Genomic DNA, 14,360 nt, shown 5'->3' with positions numbered 1-14,360 from the left:
GCTTATGTAGCAAAACAAATGCAAAATCTTGCTAATCTTGTATTAGTAGGAATGTGCAGAACATACATAGGATTGATTTGGACTTAATAAGCTAGTTCCAACAGTTTACTAGGATGGGTGACTGTTAAGCTGAACTTAACACCAGCCTACAATCACTTAATAAAGTCAAAATGCCAGTACTTTCCTGACATAATATGGAGATTTAAGGAGATGGGTGTGATTTCATCGTGAGCAAACCAAAACCTCCTCTTTCCCCGACTACATCCTCTTCAAGAGTGCAAAGGATATTCTTTTCCTAATTAAATGCTATAAAATACACTGGAGTGGAAAACGTAAGCACCCTTAGAAAACTCTGGCAGCTAATCTCTACGTGCCAGAGATTACAGGAGATGGTGGAGATAATGGTGGAATATATCACAACTGAAATGAACTCCCCAGTTTCGATGGAAATAATGGACTTCCAGAGTGGCAAAGTCCAAGTGGTAGCAATTAACCAGCACAGTACTCAGTAGGTACCAGGATTACAGTAGTAATCATAGCAGTCTGACCCCCAGTATTTGTGGTGGTATCTGATTACGGCGTACATAGGAATTAAAGACATGGGCAGCCATCTAAAGCAGCGCTGTCCAATAGAAACATAAGGCAAGTCTCGTACGTAACTTTAAATTTTCTAGTACCAGTATTTTAAAAAGTAAAAATAAAGACATGAAATTAATTTTAATCTTTTGTTTAACCCAATATATCCAAGGTTACCATTACTTCCCCATGTAATCCTATGAAAAACGATTCGTGACATGCTTTGCACTTTTTGTACCAAGTTTCTGAAATCTAGTGTTTTACATTTACAGCACATCTTAATTCAGACTAGTCACATTTCAAGTGCTCAAAAGACATGTGTATATATATATATATATATATATATTAGTGGTTTTTTTCTTTGCCCCTCCCCTCTGGCATCATACAAAAAAATGTTGGTAGTAGTAACTTTTCCATTAAATTCATGAGGCACCCAACATAAAGACCCAGTAGCGACGATATGCACCATTTGTGAGATGGACGCAATGACCAATAAGCCCGTTTTGGTGAGTGTGGGAGCACCTTTGGACAGAGGGTATTTGAGTTGCAGCCTGGAAGGTACTACCGTATGGGAGCTACATACGAGTATAAGGGTGATAACGCTGAAGCATAAGATGTGGACTGCCAACCATTTGCCCGTTTGATCTCAGATCCATTCCCCAACCCCCTTCAGCCGCTCTGCTCTATTCTATGATTCCCATGCTCCACCGCCGAATAGCTCTACTTCCAGCAGCACCTCTGGCGGTAGCTGCACTCTTTTGAGGTCCACGTCCCCATCCCTCCCCTCCAACACCCCAACACTGAACAGCCCTTACCATGGCTCTACTTTCTACCAGACAGCCCCAACTTCAGGACTCTGATCACATCACCTCTTCCCACTTGCCCTCTGGCCTAGAGGCGGTGGGGGCTTCCTGCTCTTACTAATCTGAATGGCCTCATCACTCCCTATTTGGATTCCTAGGTCTTCCATCATGTGTACAACCAATTCCCTCTATTAACGTCCCTCTTTTTTCCTGACTGGACCATATTTGGTTTCTTCAGCTACCCACACAGCTAAGAGAAACATATCCTCTGCCCATGAGATTGTTTTCTCGCTTAAGCTTCAATACATGCAACAGCCACAAAATGGTGTCTCCCTCCTTTTTTTTTTTTTCAACGTTTTTTATTTATTTTGGGGACAGAGAGAGACAGAGCATGAACGGGGGAGGGGCAGAGAGAGAGGGAGACACAGAATCGGAAACAGGCTCCAGGCTCCGAGCCGTCAGCCCAGAGCCCGACGCGGGGCTCGAACTCACGGACCGCGAGATCGTGACCTGGCTGAAGTCGGACGCTTAACCGACTGCGCCACCCAGGCGCCCCTCTCCCTCCTTTTTAAAACATGTCTGCGTTAACACCTTTACGCTCAACCGACTATGTCATTCCCCCGTATCTACGTGTATGCCCCCTAGAGCATGCCTCAGCCTCTATAAGAAAGGTTTTTCACAATTTGTATGCCATGGCCCTCTGTGCAGTCTGGCAGAGCCTTCTCAGGATAATATAATTAAATGCATAAAATAAAACACACAACAAGAAGAATCCAAGTATAAAATCAAATATATAAGACAAAAGCAAACTTGCGATGCCATCGTGTACTTCTTTAATAGCACACTGAACAACAAGCTCTACTTACAGGTCTAACAACCACTGTCATTTCAAAGTAGTGGCAATTATAAACAATATTTTGAAATACTTCTGTAACTGAATTGTAGATCTGTGACTTCTAGTGAGGATGAAGTCAAAAGTACTGCTAATACCACTATGGCTTGTTAAAGGAGGGCTAACTGGGTTATGCCTTTCATAACTGAAAGAAATGCTTAATGTGAGTTAGAGGGTAATAAACATCAAATATAATTTTTTATTTTTAGGGGTGCCTGGGTGGTTCAGTCCATTTTAAGCGTCCGACTTCAGCTCAGGTCACGATCTCACGGTTGGTGGGTTCAAGCTCCGCATCAGGCTCTATGCTAACAGCTCAGAGCCGGGAGCCTGCTTCAGATGCTGTGTCTCCCTCTCTCTCTGCCCCTCCCTCACTCATGCTCTGTCTCTCTCTGTCTCAAAATGAATTATGTAAAAACGAATAAATGTAAAAAAATTTTTAATTTTATTTTTAATAAAACCATCCAAGTACATGGATTCCTTGATTTCGCTGTTTCTAAGGACCTCAGTTTAAGAACCCCTACTCTTAAGGGGCCTGGCTGGATCAGTCAAACAGTATCTTCAGGTCCTGAGGCCTAAAAAGTCTACTGTTTTGTCGGTCCTAAGTTCCCAGGACCTTTTAGCTAAAGAAAGTTTTTTGCGGGGCGCCTGGGTGGCTCAGTCGGTTAAGCGTCCGACTTCAGTTCAGGTCACGATCTCGCGGTCCGTGAGTTCGAGCCCCGCGTCGGGCTCTGGGCTGACGGCTCAGAGCCTGGAGCCTGTTTCAGATTCTGTGTCTCCCTCTCTCTGCCCCTCCCCCGTTCATGCTCTGTCTCTCTCTGTCTCAAAAATAAATAAACGTTAAAAAAAAAAAATTTTTTTTTAAAAAGTAAGTTTTTTGTTCTTTTTATCCTCTCACATTCTCATTTCTCTAGATTTTCCTGCTCTATCATCACCGTCTCGGCCAAGGAGACATCTGAATAGCTTCATGCTTGCATATCCTATTTCACACATCTGTATTACTGTGCTCAAATGATTCTAACAACCACAGCAACACTGAAAATCTTGTGGCATTGTCCCATCCTATCATCCACATCAACACAACTTAGTCTCATCTGGAAGCAGTGAGTCTTACAAGCAATCCCTCTCTCCATACCCTCTGCCTACTAGTAAATCTCAACAGTAATCTGCTCTTTCCATACCTATCAAAGAAAACTGAGGCTCAGAAAAATTAGATAACTCGTCCAAGAACCCACAACAATAAAATTCCTAGAGATTTTAAAGATACGTATTTTAGTTTATTTTTACTGAGATATAATTGACATATAACATTGTATTAGTTTCTGGTGCACAACATGATTTCATATTTTGTATATATTGCAAAATGATCACCACAATAAGTCTAGTGAACATCTGTCACTGTACATAATTACAAATTTTTTCTTGTTATAAGAACTTTAAGATTCACTGTCTTAGCAATTTTTAAATACACAATATAGTATTAACTATAATCACCATGCTGCATATTACAGCCCCATGACTTGTTTCTTTTATAATTGGAAGTTTGTACCTTTTGACCCCCTTCACTCATTTTGCCCACTCCCTGCACCCCACCTCTGACAATGACCAATTTGTTCTCTGTATCTGAGCTTGTTTTTTTGGTTTTTGCTTTTAGATTCCATATATGAGATCATACTGTATTTGTCTTTCTTTGTCTGACAATTATTTCATTTAGCATAATGCCCTCAAAATCCATCCATATTGGGGCGCCTGGGTGGCTCAGTCGGTTGAGCGTCCAACTTCAGCTCAGGTCATGATCTCGTAGTCCGTGAGTTCGAGCCCCGCGTCGGGCCCTGGGCTAACAGCTCAGAGCTCGGAGCCTGGAGCCTGCTTCTGATTCTGTGTCTCCCTCTTTCTCTGCCCCTCCCCGACTCATGCTCTGTCTGTCTCACTCTCAAAAATGAATAAATGTTTAAAAAAAAATTGTTTTTAAATCCATCCATGTTGTCACAAATGGCAAGATTTCATTCTTTTTTATGGCTGAATAACATTCCTCTGTGTGTGTGTGTGTGTATATACACATGCATTTTCTGTATCAATTCATCCACTAATGGACATAGACTTTTTTTTAAGATTTTATTTTTAAGTAATATCTACACTCAACATGGGGCTCAAACTCAACAACCCTGAGATCAAGAGTCGCATGCTCTACTGACTGAGCCAGCTGGGTGCCCCAGATTTTAAAGATATTTTAGGCCAATCACCAGCATGATGTGTGTTAGCATTGGAAGTATCTGATAAAGCTAATATATGGCCTTAGTTTTTAGATAATTTCATTCCTCTCTGCCTTGCTTTAAAATGGGACATATTTAGAGATTATGTGGCTAAAAAAAATTACTATATGAGTTTAAAATTATCTAAACAAATAACTGAAACCGTAAAATGAATAGTAATATGAAATTGGAGTTGAACCAATTGTACTGCCTATTGTGAGAGAATTATCTTTCTTCCCTGAAATAATTTCCTATCTCTTTAATGTGAACGTATATTTCAAAACATTCTGATCAAATAAAAGAGAATAGTGCAGGGTGCCTTGGTGGCTCAGTCGGTTGAGCATCCGACTTCGGCTCAGGTCATGATCTTGTGGTTCACAAGTTTGATCCCTGCATTGGGCTTTCTGCTGTCAGCACAGAGCCCACTTTGGATCCACTGTCCCCCTCTCTCTCTGCCCCTCACCGGTGCTTGCTTGCTCTCTCTCTCTTCTCTCTATATAAATAAATAAATAAACTTAAAAAAAAGAGGGAGAGAATAGTATGGTCTAAGTGAGACTTCTGATGACACCTGTGAATAGTTGTGAAAGAGTATAGATGAATGATTATCTATAATGACACAATTATTCTCAAGTAAAATGTACATTTGGTTTTGAAAAATAAATTTTGAAGATTATAAATAACAGACATTTAACAAATATCACTTCATATTCAGTATATAATATTACAATGCAAATAAAAGCAATTACTTCAATTACCCTTTAAAATTACCTCAATTGCCACTGAAAGTACAAATAAAACAGTCATATATTCATGGCTTGTTATTTTAATCAGAAGCTACTGTTCCTTAAATAACCTGAAAAAAAAGTTTGTTTTTTTTTATTCAACACACAGCCACTGAGGGCCTACTATGTGTCAGTGAGAAATGGAAGATACAGAGACAAAGCACGGCCATTGCTGCCAGCTCTCAAGAAGTTTAGACGAATGAAGAGCAGGTAAGCATGAAATACATGTTTTAGGTCCAAAATATCTATAATGGTAACAGGATGTAGGAGAGCAAAGAAAGGAGTGATTAGTTTCACCTAGGAAGGTTTTAAAAGGTTTCCTGACAGGACAGCATCAGAATCTAACAAAGAAGGAAGGTAAATACACTGTTTATGTGTAAATGTCAATAAATTACAGCTACTGTTACAGTGCACTCTTTATAAATGTTATTTCCCTTATCACAACAACTCTTTGAGACCAGCATTTCACAGTAGGAAAACAATGATGAGCAGGATAAATAACTCGCAGGTCACATATCTTGTAAATGGAAGGGCCAAGAAATGAGTCCAGGTTTGTGTAACTTGATATTCTTCCCACCACACCAGGCTGCCTAAGCTAAGCTTAAAGAACTTATAAGATTTAAACAGAGAAAAAAAAAAAAAAGATTTAAACAGAGAAAAACAAGAAAACAGAGAAAAATACAACAGACAGAAGAGACATAAACATATAATTTATGAATTATCTTAGTGGGAAAGTACTATCTTTAAAATATATACATATAACATGAAATATCTATTTATACATATACATACATACTAATAAAAGATATAATGATATAATAATACAAAAATAAACTAGGATAATTTATGAATTACACTGTATTTTTTTTAATTTTTTTATGTTTATTCGTTTTTGAAAGACAGAGAGAGACAGAGCACAATCAGGGGTGGGCAGAGAGGGGGACACAGAACCCGAAGCAGGCTCCAGGCTCTGAGCTGTAAGCACAGAGCCCGACACGGGGCTCAAACTCACGAACTGCAAGATCATGTCCCGAGCCGAAGTCAGATGCTCAACCGACTGAGCCACCCAGGCACCCCTGAATTACACTGTAATTTAAAATTCCATGGGGCACCCAGGTGACTCAGCCAGTTGAGTGTCCGACTCTAGATTTCAGCTCAGGTCATGATCCCAGAATTACGGAATCAAGTCCCACATCAGACTCCATGCTGGGTGTGGAGTCTGCTTAAGATTCTCTCTCTCTCTCTCTCTCTCTCTCCCTCTGCCCCTCCCCAACTCATGCTCACGCTCTCTCTTGCTCTCTCTCCTAAAAAAAAAATTCCATACTCAAATCTACTTAAGACTATTCCACAATTGAGCCATAAAAAACTAAATTAAAATTTCAAAAATGTCTAATTTACAAATCCTTTAGTCACTACAGTCATTCATCAATTAATTTTTTATCAAGTTTAACCCATTAATTAAAATAAATTTAAGACAACATACAAATAAACATAATTCATTAAACTAAGTACTTTAATTCCACTATATTAAAAAAAACCTGTTTCTTTCTTATAATTCTCTTTAAGCACAAGAATGTCATGGGGATGTTAAACATGGAGTCTGTAACATGAAGTGAATCAAAAATAATCAAACTCTGCTTTTAACATTATTTGAGAGAACAAAATTCTACCTCTGCATTGTGCTTAGTTGTTATTTCTAATTTTTCTTTCTTAGCCCGATGAAGTTTCTTTCTGAGATCAGCAGTAATATCCAAGTCTGTTTCACTTTTAAACATTTGTTTTACATCAGAGGAGGCATTCTTCAGCCTATAAAATGAGATAGTAAAATATAATTCTAAGTATAATCTCTAGCATTTCTGCTATTCTAATAACTTATTTTTCAGAAATCACAAGGAACATGATACAGTTTTTGCCCTAAAGAAACTTACAACCTAATAAAAGATGTTGATCGCAAAATCTAGGTAGAAATACAAAGGAGCGTATGGCTAGAAAGAAACCACCATTTCAAGATGGTACTTAAAGAATGATCCTATCACAAGCTGTGTAGCTTTGAAAAATATTGAATTCTTTTTATTTTTTTAAATACTATATTTTACTTACCGCAAATGTAATAAATACATATTACAAAATGAAGTGTAAGTAACAATATAGATTCAGGCTTAAAAACAGCAGACCAGGGGTGCTTAAGTGGCTCAGTTATAATTGGTTAAGCATCCAATTCTTGATTTCGGCTCAGGTCATGATCTCACAGTTTATGAGATGAAGCCCCACGTCAGGCTCTGTGCTGACAGCATGGAGCCTGCTTAGGATTCTCTCTGACCTTCCCCCACTTGCGCTTTCTCTCCCTCCCTTTCAAAATAAATAAATAAACTTATTAAAAAAAAAATAACAGCAGACTAAAGCACTCTCTCCCCAAAATTAAAATTAGAAAGTTAATGAAAATATCAGCAAAGAGAATTAAGAGAGAAAAATCCACAAGGAGAAAGAACATATAAGATGAGAAAATAGTAATAACATATTAGAAGTTAGAAAGCAGTTGGATAAGTGGTCATTGATTTACATAAGAGATTTGAATTTAAAGCCAAAAGTCGGGGGCGGCGGGGGGGGGGGGGGGCGTCTGGGTGGCTCAGTCGGTTGAGTGGCCAATTTTGGCTCAGGCCATGATCTCTCGGTCCGTGAGTTCTAGCCCCATGTCGGGCTCTGTGCTGACAGCTCAGAGCCTGGAGCCTGCTTCAGATTCTGTGTCTCCCTCTCTCTGACCCTCCCTTGTTCATGCTCTGTCTCTCCCTGTCTCAAAAATAAATAAACGTTAAAATTTTTTTTTTTTTAAATAAAGCCAAAAGTGGAGAAAGCAACCTGATTTACACCTGAGCCCCCAAAAGCTCAATTAATTGACAACAGCTTTGCAAATGGGATAAAAGTAGAGCAGAAAACAAGATAATTGGTTGAAAGTCTGCCAAACAAATGAGATCCTCAGATTCTGTACCCTATAGATGACACAACTGGGTACCAATCTCTTCCCCACTCTGGCAGAACACTAGGTAAGGGTTTATTCCCTGGAGAGGATAAAACAGAAGGTCTCTGGATTAGAGACATCAGATACAAATGGTGTAAAACCTCACACCAAAAACAGGAGACTCAAGTCAAAAATTATGTAATAAGTGAGAGCCCAGGTCTTCCAAAACATCTTGCCTGCCAGAACAATGGCAGCCAAGGAGAGACTGGAAGGATCTTCCCTAGAGAATCTAACCAGCAAGGTGAAAAAGACCTAAAGACACTGATGCTAGGGGTTCTCCAATGAACAGCTTAACTACATCATCCTACAGAGAATGCCACAAACACGAAGTCTTACCCACTGAGCTTCCAATCAGCTTGATAGGCCCTGCCTTCATTTTTTTTAATGTTTGTTTATTTTTGAGAGAGAGAGTGCAAGCAGGGGAGGGGTACAAAGAGAAGGGAACAGGGAATCTGAAGTAGACTGTGCACTGACATCAGCGAGCCCAATGCAGGGCTTAAACTCACTAATCGGGAGATGATGACCTAAGCTGAAGTCAGATGCTTAACCAACTGAGCCACCCAGGCACCCCTCTACATTTATTTTTTTTATTTTTTATTGTTTTAATTTGAGAGAGAGAGAGAGTGAGAGAGAGAGAGAGTGAGAGCGTGAGTGAGGGAAAGAGGCAGAGAGAGAGAGAGAGTGAGAATCCCAAGCAGGCAGCACGCTCAACGGGGAGCCCAACACAGACCTCAATCCCATGACCCTAGGATCATGACGTGAGCTGAAATCAAAAGTTGGACACTCAGCCGACTGAGCCACCCAGGCATCCCCCTATTTTAAATGTGAACAGACAGCTAAGGATCACCAGAAGTTAGGAAGCAAGAGTTAGAAAGAGACAAAATTGTGGGGGTAGGGGAAGAGTCCTCAAAGACTATGCAGGGGAGGGGAAAGATAGCTTTAAAAAGAGGAAAAAAACATATCTTCAGACAAAAAGAGAAGGTCTAATATCCATAAAACAAAAACTGAATGTAATAAAGAAGGAAATAATCAGAGAACAAAAAAAAAGAACTCTTGGAAATCAAAACACAAACTAAGAAAAGGAAGGCCAAATAAGTAAATGTGAAAGAAAAATCTCCTGAATGCCTGAAAAAAAATTCCAAGGGAAAATAATTTCCACTTAGAATTTTATGCCCAACAAGTTACTTTTCAAAGACAAGGGAATGAGAAAGTTCTAGTTCATACCTACAAAGCACCAAAACATTTACCTCCTATGAAGTGGCTGATGGAAGATTCCACTAAAATAAGGACCTAAACTGAGAAAGACAGGGGATCCCAAAAGTAGGGTAAGACCAAAAAAAAAAAAAAAAAAAAAAAGGCAGCAAAGGGACTTCCAGGATAGTAAAGAAAGGAGCACCAGGTAATAATTGGCCAGTAAAGCACAGCACTAAACGGCAATCTGTCCCAGCTGGAGTACTGGACTGGCCACAGCTTCCAAGAGTGATTTCTTGAAGAAGATGCAAACAGAACACAACAGAATACTTCCGGGGTATGGGTGGAACAGGTGAAGGGGATTTAGAAACATACTTATCAGCATGAGCACTAAGAAATGTACAGAATTGCTGAATCACTATATTGTACAAGTGAAACTAACATAACACTGTATGTGAAGTATGTTGGCATTAAAATTAAAAATAAACCAGAATATTTCAACTATCATATAACTTGGTTGGAACATGAGGTTGAAGTCATGATAAATTCATAGAAATTAAGCAAACTAAACAATCAATGAAACAATTATCAAATCCAAGAAAAACAATGTACAAGAGAGAAAAAACTAAATACTCAGAGGCTCAACTAGAAAGTTTCCAAAATTATAATACCATAAACACTGAAAACTAACCAAGACTGCAATATTAATAAAGGGGACAGAAAAAGGAGGCAAGCATGAATGAAAATGAAATTATGATCTTCTGTAGTCAATAGATAATGGCTAAACCTGAAAAATCTAATACCAATATAAAAAAATTTTAAGATACAGGGGTACTTGGGTGGCTCAGTCAGTTAAGCGTCCAACCTCGCCTCAGGTCATGATGTCACAGTTCATGAGTTTGAGCCCCACATCGGGCTCTCTGCTGTCAGCACACAGCCCACTTGGGATTCTCATTCCCCTCTCTCTACTCTTCCCCCACTCATCCTCCCCCTTTCTCAAAATAAATAAACTTCAAAAAATTTTTAAGAGATACAGATTTTAAAAATCATCTCGGAGTATGGTGACAGTGCTCGCTTTGGCAGCACATACACCAAAATTGGAATGACACAGAGATTAGCTTGGCCCCTGCCCAGAGTATAGTGACAGATGGTAGCTACAGCTACACTTTTAGTGAGCATAGCATAACATATAGACTTGTTGAATCACTATCTTGTACTGAAATCAATGTAACATTGTGTATCAACTATACTTCAACACAGAAAGTACAGAATTTTAAATAAAATTAAAAATAATTTTTTTAAGGAGTACCTGGGTGGCTCAGTTGACTGAGCGTCCAACTCTTGATTTAAGCTCAGGTCATGATCCCAGAGTCGTGGGATCAAGCCCTGAGTCAGGCTCTGTACTGAGCATGGAGCCTGCGTAAGATTCTCTCTCTTTTTCCCTCTGCCCCTCCCCTACTCTCTCTCTAAACTTAAAAAAAAAAAAAAAAAAAATTCTGAGGGTCACATTAAAAAAAATTTTTTAATAATAATTTTTTTAAATATAAATCATCTTGGAGAGTTGAAAATGATTGTTTCTAGGGATCAAGACAGTGATCAAGCAAATAAGTACTGTCATTTTTCCTAATAGCAGTAAGTCTTGTAGAACATTAGATTCTTTAAATAATGTATATATGTAAAGTTAATTTTTTTCAATAAAACTAAAAAACCAATAGAGAGAACCAATGAAACCAAAATTTGGTACTTTGAAAAGATTAACAAACTTGATAAATCTTTGGCTAGATTGACAAAAAGGAGAAAGACTCAAATTATAAAAATAAACAATGAAAGAGGGAATGCCAACCTAGAAGGATTATAATACTACGAACAATTGTATGCCAAGTTAGACAATGTAGATCAAATGAACAAATTCCTAGAAAGACTGAAATTATCAAAACTAACCCCAAAACGAACAAAATCTGAATAGACTCATAACAGCTGAAGATATTGAATTTATAATTTTAAAAAATCTAAAAACAAGGTCCAAGTCCAGATGGTTTCCCTAGTAAATTCTACCAAACATTTAAAGAAGAAATAATACCAATCCTAACTTTAGAGGAGGTAGAAACACTTTCCAGCTCATTCTATTAACCCAGCATTACCTAAGATCAAAGTGAGTCAGACATCACAAGAAAGAAAACTACAGACCAATTTCCCTCATGAATAGAGATGCAAAAAATCCTCAACAAAACATTAGCAAACCAAATCCAACATCTTTTTTTTTAATATTTTTCTGTTTATTTATTTTTAGAGAGAGACAGAGTGCAAGCGGGGTTGGGGCAAAGAGAGAGGGAGACACAGAATCCGAAGCAGGCTCCAGGCTCTAAGCTGTCAGCACAGGGTCTGACGCAGGGCTCGAACCCACAAACTGTGAGATCATGACCTGAGCTGAAGTTGGATGCTCAAACGAGTGAATCACCCAGGCGCCCCCCAAATCCAACAACATCTTAAAATGACTACACAGCATGACCAAGTGGGATTTATCCCAAAAATAGAAAGTTGATTTAATGTCTGAAAATCAATTGACATGATATACCATTTTACTAAAAGACAAAAATTACACAATCATCTTAATAGATACAGAAAAAGCATTTGACAAAATTAAATACCTATTTGTGATTTAAAAAAAAAAAAAAAAAACTTGGGGTGCCTGGGTGGCTCAGCTGGTTAAGCATCCGACTTTGGCTCAGGTCATGATCTCATGTTTCGTGAGTTGAAGTCCCGCATCAGGCTCTGTGCTGACAGCTCAGAGCCTGGAGCCTGCTTCAGATTCTGAGTCTCCCTCTCTCTCTGCCCCTCCCCCACTCACACTCTGTCTCTCTCTCTCTCTCTCAAAAATAAATAAATGTTAAAAAAATACATTAAAAAAAAAAACCTCAACAACCTAGGGATATAAGAAAATTTACTCAATCAGATAAAAAGCATCTATGAAAAACCTACAATTGGCATACTTATTGGTGAAAGACTGAAAGTTTCCCTCAAGACTGGGAGCAAAACAAAGATGTCCACTTCTATTGGAGGTTCTAGGCAGTACAATCATGCAGAAAGAAAACAAACAAACAAACAGAATATATATTAGAAGGGAAGAAGTAAAACTGTCTTTTTTTTTTTTTTTAAGTAAGCTCTATGCCCCTATGTGGGGCTTGAACTCACAACTCTGAGATCAAGAGTTACATGCTCTATTAATTGAGCCAGCCAGGCACCCCAGAAGTAAAACTATCTTTATTTATTTACTTATTTATTTATTTTTAACGTTTATTTATTTTTGAGACAGAGAGAGACAGAGCATGAACGGGGGAGGGACAGAGAGAGAGGGAGACACAGAATCGGAAGCAGGCTCCAGGCTCTGAGCCATCAGCCCAGAGCCCGATGCGGGGCTCAAACTCACGGACCGTGAGATCGTGACCTGAGCTGAAGTCGGACACTTAACCGACTGAGCCACCCAGGCGCCCCTGTAAAACTATCTTTAATTGCAAAGGACATGATCCTTTAAGAATATCCTAAGAAATTCATTAAGAAACAAAAACACTGGAATTAAAAAGATTTTAGCAATGTCACAGAATGTAAGATCAATATACAAAAATCAATTACATTTCCATATATTAACAATGAACAATTCAAAAATTAAATTTAAAAAAATAACTCAATGTATAATAGCATCAAAAAAAAAAGATTTAGGATTAAATTTAACAAAAGCAGTGTAAGCTTTCTATAGTGAAAATACAAATTATTATTTAAAGAAATTAAAGATTTAAATAAATGAAAGACAATGCACATTCACATTCATGCACTGGAAGAGTCAGTACCATTAAGGTGGCAATCATCTCCAAATTGATCTACAGATTCATCATAGTCCCTATCATAATCCCAGAAGGCTTTTTTGGTAAAAAATTGATAAGCTCATCTTAAAATTTACATGGAAAAGCAAAGGACTCAGAATAACTAAAACAATCTTTAAAAAGAACAAACGGGAGAGCTTTTACTTCCTAATTTCAAAACTTACTACAAAGCTACAGTAATCAAACAAATAGCATGGAATTAAATTAAGAAAAGACATGTAGATCAATGTACCATAATTGAGACTAGAAACAAATTTATATTTGGCCCATTAATTTTCAATAAAGGTGTCAAGGCAATTCAATAGGGAAAAAGCAGTCTTATCAACAAACAGTTCTGAAACAGCTGGCTATCCACACATGCAAAAAGATTAATTTAGATGCTTACCTCACACCATACATAAAAGATAACAAAATGGAGCACAGACCTAAATGTAAAAACTGAAATTATACAACTTTTAGAAGAAAACATAGGAGAAAAATCTTCATGACCTTAAGTTGGGCAAAGATTTCATAAATACACAGATATGAAACCTAAAGCATAGTCCATAAAGGAAAAGAATTGGAGGGGTGCCTGGCTGGCTCATTTAGTAGAGCATGAGACACTATCTCAGGGTTGTGAGTTTAAGCCCCATGTTGGGCATGGAGCATACGTTAAAAAAAAAAGAACTGGACTTCAAAAAAATGTAAAACATTTGCACTTCAAAGAGACATTATTAAGAAAATGAAGTCAATGGGGTTGAGTGTTCAATTCTTAATTTTGGCTCAGGTCAGGATCTCACAGTCAGTCGGTCAGTAAGCCAGTCAGTCATGGGATCAAGCCCAGGGGTCAGGCTGCATGCTGGGTGAGGAGTGTGCTTGGGATTTCTTTCTCTCTCTCTACCCCTCCCCTGCCCGCATGTGGACACACGCACTTGGGCTCTCGAAAGAAAGAAAGAAAGAAAGAAAGAAAGAAAGAAAGAAAGAAAGAAAGAAA

The 14,360-nt window shown here is 38.3% G+C and overlaps 1 protein-coding gene across 8 annotated transcripts in view; it reads right to left on the bottom strand.

Moving 5' to 3' along the window:
• The window catches only part of CCDC171 (coiled-coil domain containing 171), a 318,123-nt gene that overhangs the window by 293,932 nt on the left and 9,831 nt on the right, over positions 1-14,360 (bottom strand). For all 8 annotated transcript variants that reach the window (XM_049634852.1, XM_049634832.1, XM_049634824.1 and 5 more), the window contains one exon: positions 6,973-7,108. In XM_049634852.1, the coding sequence (XP_049490809.1) occupies positions 6,973-7,108 (136 nt within the window). The remainder of the gene's footprint in view (positions 1-6,972; positions 7,109-14,360) is intronic.

Source organism: Panthera uncia, chromosome D4 (genome assembly GCF_023721935.1).
Source record: "Panthera uncia isolate 11264 chromosome D4, Puncia_PCG_1.0, whole genome shotgun sequence".
Classification (NCBI taxonomy): Eukaryota; Metazoa; Chordata; class Mammalia; order Carnivora; family Felidae; genus Panthera; species Panthera uncia.
The sequence above is the reverse complement of the archived record's forward strand: the minus strand, read 5'-3'. Positions and strand labels throughout refer to the sequence as shown.